The sequence below is a fragment of the Vulpes lagopus genome, chromosome 23 (assembly GCF_018345385.1).
Source record: "Vulpes lagopus strain Blue_001 chromosome 23, ASM1834538v1, whole genome shotgun sequence".
Classification (NCBI taxonomy): domain Eukaryota; kingdom Metazoa; phylum Chordata; class Mammalia; order Carnivora; family Canidae; genus Vulpes; species Vulpes lagopus.
This window is the reverse complement of record NC_054846.1, coordinates 5,672,811-5,691,756: the sequence shown is the minus strand read 5'-3', so window position 1 is coordinate 5,691,756 and position 18,946 is coordinate 5,672,811. Positions and strand designations below refer to the sequence as shown.

Sequence of the window (18,946 nt, the reverse complement as noted above, 5' to 3'; positions counted from 1 at the left end):
TATTGTCTTGATTTTTCATAGAAATAAAAGATTTTTCATAGAAATTTCTCTCTCTTTCATAGAGACAGCAGTGACTCAATACTTGGTTTCCTATGAGACATATTTTTTAAAGTTCATCTAGTCTTCTGGCCTTAACCACCAACCTTTTCCTAAGGACTCTCAAATTTATATCTCTGGCCAACAACTCTCACCATAGATTAACAGAACACCAACTCTTTGGAAAATGCCTGGTGGAGGAATGCCACAAGAACAATTCAGAAAATTATGTCTCAAGTTTCCAACAACACTATATGAAGAAAGGAGACCTCAATGGAGGATCCCCAGTGACCTTGTAGAATTCCCAAAGGGCTCACAGTGGCTTTAAAACCACATTGAAACTTTCAAATTCTTACTGTTTTCTCATTTTTAGATATATTTTCAAAGCCAAATCAATTTTTTCTTCTCCTATACTTATAGGAATTTATGATCTTAAAACAGTCATTTCTTACCTTTGATTCTTGAACTGTCTTGACTCTTTTCCTGCTGGAATTAAAATAGAAATAGGTCAAATACTGTGAGTATGTGATCAACGGCCTGATATAACAGATGATGGTAACTAAAGACTTGTCAAGATATTTTGTTGTACATATACCCTAGAGTCATTGTAAACAAATCTCACCTTAAAAAATACTTATGCAATCTTTTATTGGAGTAGTTATCATTCTTACTGTACATATATTTCTTAAGAAACTAATACATTATAATAATATGGATTCATAAAAAAATAAATAAATAAATGGTAATGAATAATAAATAATCATGCCTCTCAAATGCTTTAGGCCACTTCATTTCATTTCAAAAGATAATGACTGAAGTCTTCAGAATTTATTTTCAATGCCTCTGCATTAACCACAAATTGTTAGTGAGGAAAAAAAGTTTAAGGGCAAACAGTGGACAATTCATTAAAAAAAAAAAAAAAACACAAAAGACATTTCAACTGTCTTTCCTTCAGTTTAACTTAGAATTGGTCCCTGCCTTACTTCTCTAAGGCTAAAGTTGACAACAATTCTATTATTTATTCAAATGCTGCTTCAGTCAGATCTGTCTTTCAATTTGACATACTCCTTATTAGTTACCAGGCAACCCCAAAAGAATTAGCTTGCTTTCAAGTTTTTAAGTAGAAATTGTGCCCTCTATACCTTCTCAATTAATATTCAAGCACAGTTTACACTGTGTAAAAGTTTCAGGACCTCACACTAAAAATAATTTTGAAACACATTTCTAATTAAAACATGACACGTATATATAAATAAAATTTCAGAATTGTATGAATCCCAGTAAATTTTGGTAAAATTTATGAAAATAGTTAAAATAAGAACTTATTTTGCTGCAAGGGTTAATTCCAGAGTCATATTTGAGGATACAAATGCATTTTGACAAATATATATTTATGTAACATGCTTCTTCAATGTTTGATTTTATTAGACTTTTAATACTTTGTGTGTTATTTCTCTTGTCCTAATTGACCCAGCCTTTTAGATCCTGTATTGTCCTTTGTTAATTAATTTACTTTTTCCAGTTCTGATTTATTTTTAATTTAGAGTATCTGTTGTTCATTAAAACTAAAATTTTAAAATAAATTTGATTTAAAAATATATTATTCTTTCATAATATAGGATAAACAAGCTTAAGTTTTCCAAAGACATATTTGTTAATGAAAAGAATCTGTTTCTGTCCTCTCTCCTCTTCTTTCATCATTCATTCATTCATTCAGTCAGTCATTATTATTTAAATAAATATGTACAGATTGTTTTTATGTGCCAGACACTGCTCCAAGTGACAAGGTTACAAAGGATGAACAAAACTGTAATGAAACAAAATAAAACAATCAAAACAAAATTAAAAAAATATATCCTCAAAGTAACATAATGCATAAATGTCAGTAAATTCTATTTAGAAAAAAGATATACCAGAGAAGGTAGCTTTACAGTAATTGACTGCAATCTTACATGGGTCCACAATGATAAAATGATGTTTTCATGTTTCAGGTTTTTAATCAAAATTTTAGCTAGTTAACATACAGTATAATATTAGGTTCAGGAGTGGAATTTAGTGATTCATCATGTACATATAACATCCAGTCTTTATCACAAGAGTACTCCTTAATACTCATCACCCAGGGTGCCTGAGGGGCTCAGTGGTTGAGCGTCCACCTTCAGCTCAGATCATGATCCCAGGGTCTGGAGATTGAGTACCATGTTGGGCTCCCTGTAGGGTGTCTGCTTCTTCCTTTGCCTATGTCTCTGCTTCTCTCTGTGTGTCTTTCATGAATAAATAAATAAAATCTTTAAAAAGAAATACCCATCATCAATTTAGCCTATTCCCCTGCCCACTGTCCCTCCAGCAACCCTCAGTTTTTTCCCTATAGTTGAGAGAGGGTATCTGCCCCTCTTATGGTTTGCCTCCTTGTCCTTTTTTTTTCTTTTCCCTATTTCATCTGTTATTACCATATCTTAAATTCCTATATGAGTGAAATCACATAGTATTTCTCTTTCTCTGACTTATTTGCTTAGCATAATACACTCTAGCTCCAGCCATGTCATTGCAAATGGCAACAGCCACTCTGGAAAACAATATGAAGGTTCCTCAAAAAGTTAAAAATAGAACTACCCTGTGACCCAACAGCTGCACAACTAGGTATTTACTCAAAGGATACAAAAATACTGATTCAAAGGGGTACTTGCACCGCAATGTTTATAGTAGCATTATCAAAAATAGCCAAATTATGGAAAGAGCCCAAATGTCCATCAACTGATAAAATGACTTTGGAACAAAATTTTAAATGAGATGAGAGGATATTCGGGGCGTTTATCTGGGGAAAATAGATTCTAGAAGAGAAAAACAATCACACATTTCCTAAGGTACCAAAGTTCTTGGCATTGTCAAAACTGCCAAGGAGACCACTGTGAGTAGACTAGACTGAGTAAGGGGAGTTTGGTAGGGAATGCAAAAAGGGAGCTAGATTAGCATCTGAGGCACTTGTTAGATCTTTGGCCCTGATACTAAAGCAGCTGAGAAAACATTGAAAGTCTCTTCTCAGAGGAGTAACATTATCTGAACTGCATTAGGTAGAATCAGGCTGGCTATTTAGAATAGGTTAAGGGATCCCTGGGTGGCGCAGCGGTTTAGCGCCTGCCTTTGGCCCAGGGCGCAATCCTGGAGACCCGGGATCGAATCCCACGTCGGGCTCCTGGTGCATGGAGCCTGCTTCTCCCTCTGCCTGTGTCTCTGCCTCTCTCTCTCTCTCTCTGTGTTTGGCTATCATAAATAAATAAAAATTTAAAAAAAAATTAAAAAAAATAGAATAGGTTAAAAGGGGCAAGGGAAAAATTAGAGGGACCAGTGGAAGGGGTATTGCAGTAATCCAGGTGGGAAGTGATCATGCATGGAACAGTGTGGTAGCGGTGCAGTTGGAATATCAGGACTGTCAAGATTTCCTGATAGAATAAACTCTGTATCCTGAGAAACAGAATAGATGAGGATGGTTTCGAGGATCTGAGTCACTAGAAGGGTAAAGATGCCTCTAAGATGAGGAAGCCAGAAAAGAAGCACTTTTATCCCTTCTTCACTTGATTTCTAATACTGTCTCACTCTGCGAATTTTCTCTTGATGTCTGGCCACCCCTTTCCCATCTGCTTTACTGATTCCTCCTCATCTCCTCAATTTCAAACCACTAGTTTCCTAGATGTTGAACCCTTATCTTTCTTCCATATCCTTGCTCCTTTGGTGATCTTATCTAGTCTTCTGGCTGCGACCACCAACCTTTTCTAAGGACTCTCAAATTTATATCTCTTAGCCAACAACTCTCGCCATGGAACTTCAGCCTCATGTATTTAACTGTATTTTTGAATCTCTACTTGGATATATAGTAACAGCCTATATATCACATCCAAAATTGAACTTCTGACCTTTCCTTCCTTCTTCGGCTATCTCATCTTCTTCATCTTTCCCATCTCCTCATCCTTCTAGTTGCTCAGACACTTAAAGTAATCCTTGTCTACTATGTCTTTTAAGAGATAAAGAGCCTGAATTTTTCATGGGTTTGATGTTTGAACATGCTGACTTCGATTTTACTTTAAATATCACTCTAAGGATGCAAAGTAGGCAGATGGTTAAAATGTCTGGAACTCATGGGAGATATTTCAACAAGACATATAAATTTAGAAATCACCACCCTGTGTATAAATCATCAGTACTGTATCTGGAGAACATATAGTAGAGTTGAATGATCTAGAACTAAGTATCTGAAACAGTATAAGAAAAATATTAAGTGAATTAGGCAAAAAAAGAGAATAGAAGGGTGGACAAATTATAGGAGAAAAAACAAAAGAGCATGGAATCATAGAATCCCAGGGAATATATTATGTAGGGGAAATTTTTCAGTAATATAGAATTCTTCTGACAGATCAAGTACAGTTATGTCTAAGGCAATGCTCATCAGAAAAAGTGGCATAGAGGTGCCCGGGTGGCTCAGCTGGTTAAGTGTCTGACTCTTGATTTCAGCTCAGGTCATGATCTGAAGGTGGTGAGCTCAAGCCCCACCCAGGCACTGCACTGGGTGTGGAGCCTGTTTAAGATTCTCTCTCTTGGGACACCTGGGTGGCTCAGCAGTTGAGCATCTGCCTTCGGCTCAGGTCATGATCCCAGGTTCCAGGATCGAGTCCTGAATCAGGCTCCCTGTGAGGAGCCTGTTTCTCCCTCTGCCTGTGTCTCTGCCTCTCTCTCTGTCTCTCATGAATAAATAAGTAGATTAAAAATATATATATTTTCTCTCTCCCTCTGCACTTCTTCTCCTACCCCACTCGCTCACTTGTTCTCTCTCTCTTAAAAAAAAAAAAAAAGTGGCATAGATGGCATCATTGATTTCAAAGAAAACACTTTTTTTTTTGTCGTGTTATGTGTTTAGAAGTAAAACTGGAGGAAGGAGAGGGAAATTGCATAGTGTATGAAGTAGTAAAAACGGAATGAGAGAAACATGTATAGGAAAGAAAGGCCTGGGGTGATGTGTGGCTGGAGACTAAGTGAAATTCATAAAGGTATCATGTTTGGTTTTTGTTCTCCTCTTTGTTTCATCTTTATTTTACATTATTTAAATCAGAATTGAAAATGTGTGAATAATAGGAGATACAAAGTAGAAATGGAGAGGATTATGATAAAAGGGAAATATAATATGATGGATTTTATAAGGTTATTGAATGTGACACAGAACATAAGTGGAGACATTTAGATTGAAGGAGAAGCTGTTCTCCAATATAACAGGTGGGCACAGAGAAGTGGGGTCAAAGATGCAAGAGGTTCATGGGTTTGATTTAATTAATTTTGAAAGTTTAGTCTGTGAAGATTTATTTTCTTTATCTATTAGAAGGAAAGTCAGCTGAGTGGTGAAGTAGGTTGATTTGTCAGAAATTTGACGAGATTTTAAATGCACTGCTTTTTGTGACAGTTGATGAGTAATACAGCTTGGTATTGTCAAAAATCTTAATTAGGATTTGCTATCATAAGTTTGTATGATACTGATATTAGCCTAATTTTAATTTTTGTCAAATAGGCTTAACACTCACTGATATTATATTACGTTGTACTTTTTTTCTTAAAACCTAATTATCTATTTATACAATTACATATAATCATAAATTACCAATGAAAATAGCCTTAAATATTTTACAAACTAAAAATATCCAAAAAAAAATTTTATTATTAAAAAAATATCCAAGAAGCATGTATTTAAAGAAAAAATAGAAGTTGATTTAATGGACTAAGAATAACAGATCTGTAACATAAGAAAAAAAAATAAGGGTAAACTACTTCATTCGCTGCAAAACTTGTATTAAAACCATGTCAGTAGATATTTATTAAATATTATTTAGGAATTTCAAAGTCAAAATTGTTTCAACTTGCTTCTATGGCTAAAATGTTGCATTATTCACCTGACTATATACTTTCCACAATTTTACTTTATAAACTATTACTTCATGTTTTAACTGTTAATTATTTTTAATGGGGAAATTTTAGGGAGAAAATTATGATTTTTAATTATATGAGAATTTCTAAGAGGTCAGAAAGATTTGTTACCCTGTCTTCATGATACAGTTGAATAACATTCTTACATTAAGAAAAATTAGATCTTGTCTATAATGGTAAAATGTCAATTCCTCGGTATAACTCAATTTTAACATTCTTTCAAAAGATTTTCTGATAAATTGATTTTGTCTTAAAATAATAAATATATTTTGGCTACCTATCAAAATTAGATAATAGCAAACCATTTGTGTTTTATTTTGTACCATATGATTTCTTGGAAGAATACCAAAGTGCTATACTAATGAACTAAGTAGATTTCATGAAATCCAGCTCAATAGTAGAAATGAGTAAATAGACCCTTGCAGACACTATGATAAAGATTGGCAAAGACAATCTGGGCAGTAGGGTGGATTCAGAAGGAACAAATGATTGTATAATATGTCTTAAATATAAAAAATAGCATAATAAATAGAATTTAGCTGAGCTAGTGTAAAATTAGGCCACGATGGGGTAGACAATAATTTCTAAAATGAGATGAGGTGGTCTTAAAGCACCTAGGCAGACAAGAATGTAGCTAAATAACACTAATGCATAGGTTGCTAGTCCCACAAAACAGCACAATGCTATCACTCTAGAAGATATTCTTAAGAATGTTTCTTATCTTGCATTTGCATTTTAGCTCTCATGATGACTCTAACATAAAAATTGATGTCTCTTCATCAAGCACTAAAGCTAAATGTCTGTCCATGGTATCTTCAAACATAGTTTACTTGGTTCCCTCCTTTTTACTAAGAAGTCCAAGGTCTCTGGAAAGAGAAGAAACCATCTAAATACTAAGTGAATAATTTCCATTATAACAGCATTAAGTTATGAACATTAGACGGTGAACTGTCCTCTCATTCTATACTATAAAAGTTAAATCACTTAAACAAAAGACATGAACCTCTTACAGGTAATACCCATACTCTTTTATTTTAAATACTCTTTTATTTTAAAATTGCATATGCATATTACTAGATTAATGAGACTGATTATATACCTTTTCAGTCATCCCATAGGCTTCCCTTCACATAGAAGGATATAAGAGTGAAGCAAGTGCAAGTACAATGAATTGGTCCCTAAGAGGTAAAACAATCCTCTCTCTACTTTGAGAGAATATACTTAGTCTTTCTTTTGAATACACATAAAAATAATGTCTACACTACATGAATGATGTAGGGAACATCTATAAAATGCATCATCTTTCCCCCTCCAGTATGGGAGTGATAAAGAAAAGATTTCTAGGTTGCCATTGTTTTCCCTCAGCCCCATGTGACTTGGTTTGCATTCGGCCATTAATGAAAAGGCATTTGGTAAGGCCATGCTCCCTGATAACTAACATATTAGGAAGGTATTTTCAACTTAAGGGTTCCCCCTTAAGCATATCATTTCCTTTGGTTGAATGGGTGGCACATTCTGAGGGACTATAGATTTTCTTTAAAGTCATGGGAGGAAAAAAAAGATGTTTTTATTTATTTGTTTTTCATTGCCTAAAGTGTAAAATAACGCACACTCACCGTGTTTAGGTTGATCATGTATTGAGAAAATAAACAAAACAAATCTCTGTCATGGAATTTAAGAAAAGTCAAATGTACAGAATAGTTTTGCTGGCATATTTAATCAAGTCCATAATGAATCTTAAAATTTAAACATTAACAGAAGAGACAAATAAGTCTGTTGCATCCAAAAGTGATGTGTCCTGGCTAAAGCAATCTGGCTCAGAATCCATATGATCCATACATGTTACAGAAGTAAAAAGATGTCATTCACCAAAGCTGAATCATTATATATATATATATATTAATAGTGTATCATACAGCACACATAAAATTTGATTAGAAGTATTTGCTGCAGGGCAGCCCGGGTGGCTCAGCGGTTTCATGCCACCTTCAGCTCAGAGTGTGATCCTGGAGACCCAGGATCGAGTCCCATGTCGGGCTCCCTGCATGGAGCCTGCTTCTCCCTCTGCCTGTGTTTCTGCCTCTCTCTCTCTCTCTCTGTGTCTCTCGTGAATAAATAAATAAAATCTTGAAAAAAAATGTAGAACATTTCTTTAAAAAAAAGAAATATTTGCTACAGTTCTGTTGTATTTGTATTTATTTGCATTGTATTTACATATATTTATATACAATGCATATCTATATAGTACTGCTATAGAAGCTGAGGTAAGCACACATAATTTTAAACTCAAGAATAAAGATCAATAGATTGTAACAGTGAAAACAGTCAATGGATGGAAAGAAAGGATGTATAAATACAAATTTTGGTGGCAAAAAGGTAAAGACTATTAATCTTAAAAGGCTACCTAGTTTAAATTTCGTTTCAGGGTTCTTCCCTTCTCTTTGATGTAATTATTGTTTACCAGACAAATACCATCAAACAAAAGTGAAATGTTGATTTGCAGGAAAATACTCATGTTCAATATTTATATTTATTTATTTCCATCCATGTGCTATGTGGTTAAAATTAGAAAATTAAAGTTTTTTATATTAGAGCTATTAATAGTACTCCTTAATATTAAGTGATATTAAATTAATGGAAGCTGATAATAGGAGACTTTCAGCAGAGCCACTCCACCACAATCTTGTAGCAAATCTCCTCTATTCTGAAGCACGCATACCCATGAACACATGAGCTCCCTCCCTGAGGCATTCAGTGCGTGTGTGTGCGTGCATACACACACACGTACTTTCTCAAAACACACACACGTACTTTCTCAAAAACATATATCTTCTGGTAGGGCAATTTAATTATAAAATGCCTGGAAAATAAACAGTTGCAAATAAAATGCAGTCTATCAAGTCTCCTAAATCATGGAGATACAGACACTTTTTCGGTAAACTCTCATGGTGAATTTTCAGTCTTACTGACTTGAACAAATTTTCTGATCTTTTATTTAAAATACTTCCCTTGGAATTTCAACCATGTTCTTTTTTTTTTTTCAACCATGTTCTTGATCCAATGTCACCTCAACAAGCCTCAACTCTCACCATTCTAAAAGATAACGCCCGTTATTAGTTGTTTTTCTTACTTCTTATTCTTTTCACACAGAAGTTGTTACTTCCTGGAAAAATATGTACTTATTTGTTCATTTTATGTTCCCTTAACTGAAATTAGCAAAAGGAACTTTGCGGTCTTAATTGGTATATCCACAGTGTCTAGAAGAATACCTGCAAGAGCGTGCACTATACCTAATAGAGTCTCTGAACATTAGAATTTAACAGCCTTGTGGAGGGACAGGCAGATATTCATAAAAATACATGAAATAAAATGTGATATTCAATAGTGGAATTATGTATAAAATCTAAAGAGCACAGTCAGGGGAACAATACATTCTTTCTTAGACAGGTGAAAGGAAGCTTTGAAAATGTCAAGAACTGTGAAATATATCGAGAGCAGATGAGGTGGTAAGAATAAGTAGTTGATTTCTACAGCAAAAGGAAGAAGATCCTATCAGAAGACATAGCTTGAACGAAGTCAGGCATCTATGACAGTGTATGGAAGACAGGAAATAGTGTGTCATGCTAAATGCACAATGGGATGATAAAGTTATTTCAGTCGGCCAACCAGTAGGTTTCATCTTTTCATGAAGAAGTAAGCAATTCTCTTATGTTTTAAGAACTATTACATATATTCATAATATATGGCATATGTACAATTTTATTAAAAATATATGCTATAAGTTATATTATGTAATACATAGATTGATGCAGATAGATATATAGATATTCAAAACACGACCTGTAAAAGCTATATATTGTTAATCTAGAGCTGCTTCTCATTTGGTTTAATATGTTGGTGTGAGGTCATTAATTCCAATGTCCAAATTATAGTTGTTTCTCATTGTAGATTCATATTATATTTGATATGTTTATATGATTTTAAAGAAGAAAAGATAAAAAGAACTTGTTATTGGATTGATGAATATCTTCAGTATTACTTTGAATTCTTAAGTCCATATGCAAGGTAACAAGAGACAAGCACCGTACTTAAAAAAAAAAAAAAATCGAACTAGAATGGAATTTACTTATAAATCAAATCCATGTTTAACAATATTTGTATTATGCTTTTGTTACATATGTATTATAATTTTAAACATTAAATATGTAAGGGTTAAAATAGAAATTTATTTGTATTAACATTTAAAATAAAATCAATCATTATTATAGAAAATATATAATTACATTCATGACTTTAATGTAAACATCAGAAATATTTTTTGTCTGCTTTTTTTTAACAAGAGTATGTGTATTTAAGTTAAAAGGATAAGACATATGCATAAACTATCACTACAATACAATCAGTAAGAAGTTTCACAATGTGCCAGAAAAGACATCTTTGGTTCAGATATTCATGAAAGGCATAAAAGAAATGGATCTTAAAAGATGAGTAGAATTTAACTAGGTGAAGGAATTGTGTATGGGCATTTAGGGCGGAAAAAAATAGCCTGCAGAAAAGAGGTATCAGGTAGTAAAATATGTTATGTTAGAAAATAATGCAGACTCACAAGAATCATAGATAATTAAAATAATCAAAATAGAGAGTGCTCACTAAAAACTGCATACATGATGCATAAATAATATGAGTACTCCTCTCTGTATAAAGAATAAAATTACTTTTTATTTTACAATGCGTAAGATTTAAGGATTTTAAAAATGCTAGGAGAAAAAAAAAAAAAGTTCTTTCACCTAACCTACAATCATAAAATAAAAGTGATAATTCTGGGGCACCTGGGTGGCTCAGTCCGTTAAGCATCTGCCTTCAGCTCAGGTCATGATCTTGGGGTCCTGGAATCGAGCCCCACATCTGACTCCCTGCTCAGTAAGGAGTCGGCTTCTCCCTCTTCCTCAGCCATTACCCCTGCTTGTGCTCAGTCTCTCTCTCTTTCTCTTAAATAAATAAATAAAACCTTTAAAAAAAAATGATGACTCTGTAGTCCCTTCTTACAGCATCATTGTTTTACACTATTAGAATTTGAATTGAAATATGGGGAAAATCTAAAATTAATATATGTTGCTGGGCTACTTTTCTGAAGCCATAAATTTGAAATGGAAAGAACGTAAATTAAGAAAATAAATAGCTTTTGATAATTTTAATTATGTATTGTAGGCAATATTTCATTGTGAAGGATATCCAGCACAAATATGGAAACGTTTAAAAGACAGACTTAATTTTAAATATTGATTATTTTTTTCTAAAAAGAAAATGTTGTTAATTATATTTTTCAAATTGATAATATACATTCTCACTGGCTTTATCCACTTATTAACTTGTGAAGAAATTCAAAATATAATTAGAACTTATTGATCTCATGACCATGTTACCACTTTAATAAAGTATTCACATACTAACTCACTCCTGGAATACAGGTTTGTTTTGAATATACATGGCCAGCACCATGCTATGAGATAGGAATGAAGTATAGATAACATCAATTTCTGATCTCAGAAGTTCACGTTTTATCTATTAATTATAAAACAATGACAAAGAATTTATAGGATGATGTAGAAACAAGGATGGGAGGAGCAACTGTCTATACTGAGTCTGGAACAAAAGGAGAATTCACGATGAAAATTGTTGCTTGAGCTAAGAATTAAAGAGTACTAAACTAATTTCTTGTTGGAAAGAACATTAAGCTGTGCAAAGGCACAGAATTGTAAAATATTTAATCCTTTGGGAGAAACAGTGAATAGGTAAGCATAGCTCAACTACATACTTCTTTAAACATGAGGATTATATAAAAATATATTCAAGAAACTTCTCTCTCATTTCCAGAAGAAAATTTATGCCCACTTAAGTGTTATAGCTAAAGCTATTTGGTAAAGAGCCATATAAATTAAATAAACATGTCAATTATTATAACAGTTTTCACAGTGTGTTTTTGGAGTGTGAAAAATAATGATGATTTTCCTAACACAAATCACTAATTAAAGGATTTGGAATAAATAGAAATATAAATCACTAATTAATTAATGATTTTGACATGGAAATTAGTGAAGTTGTATTATTTAAAATGCACATATTTGCATTAGAATTCATTCCATTTTCTGTTTATCCCTCAATAGATTCAAATTTATAACTTATTAAGTCTCTAAATGGATCCTAAGTTATTATTGTTATAAGAATATAATGATTTAATTTTTAAATTTTCAACAATCTGGAGTACGCTTTTTCTAGTAATAAAAATTTCCTGAGACTACCAGTAATTAACATTTATTACTGAAAATATATTTTGTACAAAAAATTACATCTTGCAATGTAGAAAATATGAAGATTTGTAACAAAATATCCCAAAGTATAAATTCTTTAGTCACAGGTGACCAAGGGACTCAATAGGGAAGATAAGCACAACAGAGGTCAATAGGTGGCCTCTAAGCATAAACGCAACCATTACTATCCCAATGAATGGAAAGATTGGTTGCAAGTGTCTATGAAGAGAAGATGAAGGCTTGGGGAATATAAAAATAGAGAAAGGAGGGAGAGGACTCTAGAGAGGAGAGTGCATTCTCAGGGGAAGGAAGTGAGGGGGGAGATTAAAACACGTATCTTACTATATGCCAAGAAATGTTTAAGTTCTTTACATACAATATCTCACTGAGGTGACCAAAAGTCATGGTCTAGCTCCCCCTTGTATTTTCAACCTAAGGTGTTTTTTTTTTAAAGATTTTATTTATTTATTCATGAGAGACAGAGAGAGAGAGGCAGAGGGAGAAGCATGTTCCCTGTGGGGAGACCAATGGGACTCCCTGAGCCAAAGGCTACTACTACTAACTACTGAGCCACTACCCAGGCGTTCCTCAACCTAAGGTTTCATGGAGACCTTTATAGTGTGATAACTATAGTACATACAGCAGCATTTTCAAGCAAATGTGATTACATTAGAACAGAGCCAAACACACACACACACACACACACACACACACACACACACACATCATGGAATGATTACCAAGATCAAAATCTGTATAAATCTGTATAGATAGTTTTTATTACTTTTTTATTGAACTTGTCATTTTGTTCATGCATCATTTTCCTGACTTCACTGGATTGTGTATCTGTTTCCCTTGAATCTCACTGAGCTTCCTTAAAATAATCATTTTGTATTCATTCTCAAGTGTCTCATAAATCTCCATTGTGTGCTTGGGTGGTGTCATTTTCTTTATCTGCTTTTTCTTTGTTTGTTTGTTTGCTTTTTCACGTATCTTTTGGCTTGGTGTTGGTTCTGCATATTTGAGGGAACAGTCAACTCTTCCTGACTGTTCAGACTGGCTTCAATGAGGAAAGATTCTCACCGGAAGGTGGTTATGAAGGTGTTGGCTGAGTGGCATGTAGCATTTTTGGATCCTGGGAAAGCAAATTAGTGTAGTCTCCATGAAACTCCATCAGCTTAGGCCAATGTTAATGACAATCACAAAGGGGCTTCTTTGACCAAGACTTTGGAGGTTCTGTGGGTGGCAGTGGCAGGTAGGGTTACGGTAGTTCTCAGAGATGAAAGCAGCAGGAGTCTTCCAATTCTACTTTCTTGCCTGTTGGAGGATGTTCTGACCAAAGACACTGAAACCAGGTCCGGCCCCCTGAAAAGGAGTGGTCCCAGCAGAGTCCTGGGACCAGGCACATACAGACCTACCTCAGTTCCTGGATCCTAAGGCACAGATGAACTTGTTGCAGTGGTGGTATTGGTGTCTGAGGTACAGGAGTGTGCAGGAGTCTTGGTCTCTGGTACTCACTGTGGTGACACAGATCACAGGGTGCTGAGAGGGGCTGTGGAAGTGGCACAGGCCCTGGGTGGCAGCTTGGGTCAGGGGAGTGAGGGGCAGTGTACAGCAGCAGCATGCTCTGGGGATGGTGGGTCAACATTCTGATTCTAGCCCTAGTGGGGCAGTTGCAGAACAGCAGCAGCAGCTCAGGCACAGTGATGACAAGTCAAAGTTGCAACTTAGAACCCCAGAGATAGGGCACAGAGCTGCATGGGCACAGCCTGTTGATGGTGAGTAGTGAAAGCCACAACATAGGGCCTGGGGTGGTAAAGAACACAGGTATGGTGGGACAGAGTTACAATTTCGAACCATGGTGGTGAGTCACAGAGCTGCAGCAGTGCAGTCATGGTGATGGTCGGTCAAAGCCTGAGCTTGGCATCTAGAAGGCAGAACGAAGAGAAATAGAAGTACTGCCCCAGTAATAGTGAATCAAAGCCTTGACTGAGAATCCTGGAGGTGGGGTGCAGAGCAGCAGCAGCTCTGGTCCCATAGATGGGAAGGCACTGTGGTGTTCCAGTCTTGGAGAGCAGGGCACAGCACTGAGTGGGGCCCCAGGAAAAGGTCTCACTGCAGAGACAGTTCCTGCACCAGAGAGAAAATACAGACAGGGACTCTGGGCAGCTCCATCAGTTGGGTTCAGTGTTGGTGAAGACTGTGGGAGTTGTCAGCAGCAAAGGCTGCAAATAACCATGGCATTGAGGCTCTCTGGGGTTTTCCTGCTCTGCTTTTCCACATGGGGTAAAATCCTTCCAGGGGATCTCTCTTAATGTTGAGCTGCTCCAGACTAGCAATTTTGTGATGGATGCAAAACGCTTCCTATACTTATCTTTGTGGTCATTCTCAGTTTTTGAACTCCACAGGGTTTCTGCGCTTCCTTCATTATAGTCCAGAGCTTTCCCAGAGCTATTTTCATCAGTTGTGGTTGTTTATTTACTATTTTTATTGTGTTTGTGCACAAGAATAGCACTGGGACTTCCTAGCCTTCCACCTTGCTGACATCCTCTTCTATTTACAATGGTTGATGTGAAAACCTCTTCTATCAAAACTTACAATCTACTTTAAGGACTAAAACATATACAATATACAGAAAAAATAAAATCTCTGAATAGTTTATATGGGTGATAATAGTATATTGCAGAAGAAGATACATTTTGGGTGGTGCATAATTCATCCGATTCCCTCACTGTTGTATTATTTTCTCCCCTTTTAGGAAAATGTATACTTCAATGTAAATGTACATTTTGCAATACACACATACAAACACACACACAAAAACACACATTCAATCTGACAACTAAAACATTTTTGAATTTATTTATTAGCATATAATATTCTTCCCACAGCTCTTATGGGTTTCAAGTCACCAAGGAGTTAAAGTTATCAAGAAAATGAAGACAAAAATGTAAAGAAAAAGACAATAATAATGAGTAATGCAAGTACCGGGGCTATTGAGTTATGCTAATATTATAAACTAAAATATTCCAACAAAGCAAGCCTCTGAGTTATAGGGTACAAAAAAAGTGATAAACTATTGGGAAGATCAAAGATTGTCATCACTGGTGTAGATGGCTTATGAGAAGCAGCTGGAGATCAAATTAAGAGAAACTTTTGGGGGTGCCTGGTTGGTCAGTTGGTTAAATGTCTGCTATTGGCTAAGGTCATGATCCAGGGTCCTGGGATTGATCCCCATATCAGGCTCCCTGCTCAGCGGGTAGTCTGCTTCTCCTTCTGCCCCTCTCTCTGCTCATGCTCTCTCTCTCCTCTCACATGTTCTCCCTCTCTCTCAAATAAATAAATAAAATCTTTACAAAGGGAGAGACAGAAATTTTTGGAGAACTGCTCTCACCTCTACATCTACCCAACTCCAAATTCCCTTTCCAAAACCAAATGTAATTCCCCTTCCAAATGCAATAGTAATAATAATTATTATAAATGGTTTGAATTCACATTTTAAAACTCTGATGGGTCAAAAAACAAGATCTAGCAATATGTCATCCTCAAGAAGTACTTAAAAGTACAAAAGCATATATGTACAAATATATTTATATACATATAATTCCAAATATATATATATATTTGTATACAAATATACACATACATAAGTACGAAAGAGAAGATATTTGATGCAGTATTCCATACTAAAATCTGAGATGAAATGCATGTAATAAATACAGCAAATATGATAAGAGCATAAGGGAAAATATATAGTCTTAATAGGAACCATAAAATGAGAGGATATAACCATCATCAATGTATATTTACCTAATAACAGACTTAACACTAAATTAATTATATAAAATGTGTGTGTGTGTATATATATATGTATAGTTACACACACATACATGCACACACATAGATAGATCAAGTGGTGCTGCATTTTTTAACAATCTCCCAGAAACTGAAAATTGAAGCAAAGAATAATCTGTATTATGAGTTCTACAGAGAATCAGCTTGAGCAAATATATGGATAAAGAACCCTACACTCAATTAACAAAAATAACATTATTTTTTTTTAAATAACATTATTTTTTTTTAAATAACATTATTTTAAAGCACATATGTAATATTTTCAAAATCTGAAACATATTAAGTTGTAAAGGAAGTTTCATAGAAACCAACGGGACAGAGGGAAGGGTTCAGGATGGCAACCTAAGAATACTCTGAACTTACTTCCTTGCACGGACCCCAAAAATTTACTCTTACATATGGAGTAATTTCCCCCTGAAAACAGCTGAGAACTAGATTAACAGCACCTCCTCAACAAAAGACAAAAGAGACAAATCGAGAAGAGTAGGAGAAGCAAGGACCTCATTCTGGGACTCCCTCCTAGATGAGGTGACCCTACAATCAGGAGGGATCCAAAAGAATATGGACCTCTTCCTTGAGAAGTAAAGGGATTGTGCCTCACATCAGGCATCTTGATCCTGAAGGACACAGACAGAAATACAAACCCCCAAAATGTCTTGTTTTCAAAATCAACAGAGATTAAGACCAGGAGAATCAAAGAATTATAGAGAATAAAGATCCCACTTTTTTTAAAGATTTTATTCTTTTTTTAAGATTTTTATTTATTTATTCATGAGAGACAGACAGAGAGAGAGAGAGAGAGAGAGAGGCAGAGACACAGGCAGAGGGAGAAGCAGGCTCCATGCAGGGAGCCCGATGTGGGACTCGATCCCCGGTCTCCAGGATCACAACCTGGGCTGAAGGTAGCACTAAACCGCTGAGCCACCCAGGCTGCCACCAACTTATTAATTTTAAAGTGGCTGCTGGAGAGGCAGGAAACTGCAGGAAACTTTTCTGGGGATGGAAGCATTGGTAGATACCACTTTTGCAATCTCATGCTAACTTGCTGGTGATAGAGTCACAACCATCATTTTTGGTGACTTCCCTCTAGCCTGCTAGTACATTGAAACTAGGATCTGCCCACCCCATTTCACACCCATCCTGTGCACCACATAAACCATAACAGAGCAGGATAAGTACCTGAATACTGCCCAACTTGCACAGAGACAGATACAATCAGCATGAGTGAGTGTCCTGAGACTTGTCTTCCTTGCTCAGCAGCTTGGACACAAACAGGTGAGATATCACCAAAGTCCCACCCTCACTGATAAGGAGTTCAAAGTGATGGTCATAAAGACCTTCACTGATCTCAGGAGAAAAATGAATGAACACAGAGAATACTACAAAGAAGAGATAGAAAATATTAAGAAGTACCAAACAAATTCAACTGAACTGAAAAATGCACTAGAGGAATTTAACAATAGAATGGATGAAAACAGAAGCTTGAATCAGTAAGCAGTAAGACAGAGCAATGGAAAACACCCAGACAGAGCAGCAAAATTTAAAAAGAATTAAAAGAAATAAGGAAATATTTAGGGACCTCTGGGACAACATCAAGCAGAGTAACATTTACATTATGGGGTCCCAGAAGAAGAGAAGGAGAAAAAGTCAGAAAAAAATATTTGAAGAAGTAATGGCTGAAAACTCCTCTAATTTGGGAAGGAAATTGCCAGTTCTAGGAAGACAGGAGAGTTATAAATAAGATGAACCCAAAGAGAAAAATCAGGAGACATTGTATTATAAGTGGTAAAATATAAGAACAATAAAAAGAATTTTATAAGTTGTAAGAGAAAAGCAATATATTGTGTACAAAGGAAACCCTGTAAGGCTATCAGCAGATTTTTGAGCATAAATTTTGTAAGTTGAAAGGGAGTGGTATGATGTATTCAAAGTGCTGAAATAAAAAAATATATATATGCCATCAAAAAGTATACCCAGCAAGGTTATCACTCAGAATTGAAGAAGCGGTTAAGAATTTTCCAAATAAGCAAAAGCTAAAGGAGTTCATTATCATTAAACTGGTTTTACAAGAAATATTGAAGGGACCACTCTAAGCTAAAAAGAAAAAGTACTAGTTAATTAAGAAAATGTATGAAATCAAACAACTCATGAGAAAAAGTAAATAAATAACAATGACAGTAGATAAACCACTTACAGAGCAAGAATAAAGAGTAAAAGACAAAAGTAGCAAAATTAATTAAAAAGACAGTGATTAGGGGGATCCCTGGGTGGCGCAGCGGTTTAGCGCCTGCCTTTGGCCCAGGACACGATCCTGGAGACCCGGGATCGAATCCCACGTCGGGCTCCCGGTGCATGGAGCCTGCTTCTCCCTCTGCCTGTGTCTCTGCCTCTCTCTCTCTCTCTGTGACTATCATAAATAAGTAAAAATTAAAAAAAAAAAATTTAAAAAAAAGGCAGTGATTAGTTAGAGAGCGGTGCTTAGATGGCTCAGTTTGTTAAGCTTCTGCTTTTGGCCCAGGTAATGATCTCAGAGGAGCATCCTGAAATCAACCCTGAGTTGGGCTCCCTGCTCAGTGGGGAGTCTGCTTCTCCCTCTTTCTCTGTCCCTTCTCGCTGCTTGCACTCTCTCACTCACTCCCTCTCTCAAATAAATAAAATCTTTAAAAAAATGCAGTAATTAGTTAAGGGATATATAAAATAAAAAGATGTAACATGTCATCAAAAATATAAAATGGGAGGTAAAAATATAAAGCTTTGGAATGGGTTCAAAATTAACTCACTAC

At 35.3% G+C, this 18,946-nt stretch overlaps 1 protein-coding gene across 2 annotated transcripts in view; it reads right to left on the bottom strand.

Annotated features, from left to right (window-relative positions):
• FSTL5 (follistatin like 5) overlaps positions 1 to 18,946 on the bottom strand; it is a 679,148-nt gene that overhangs the window by 555,408 nt on the left and 104,794 nt on the right. Inside the window, exon 3 of one of the 2 annotated variants that reach the window (XM_041737850.1) lies at positions 489 to 522. In XM_041737850.1, the coding sequence (XP_041593784.1) occupies positions 489 to 522 (34 nt within the window). The remainder of the gene's footprint in view (positions 1 to 488; positions 523 to 18,946) is intronic. The other variant, XM_041737852.1, reaches the window with a different exon arrangement.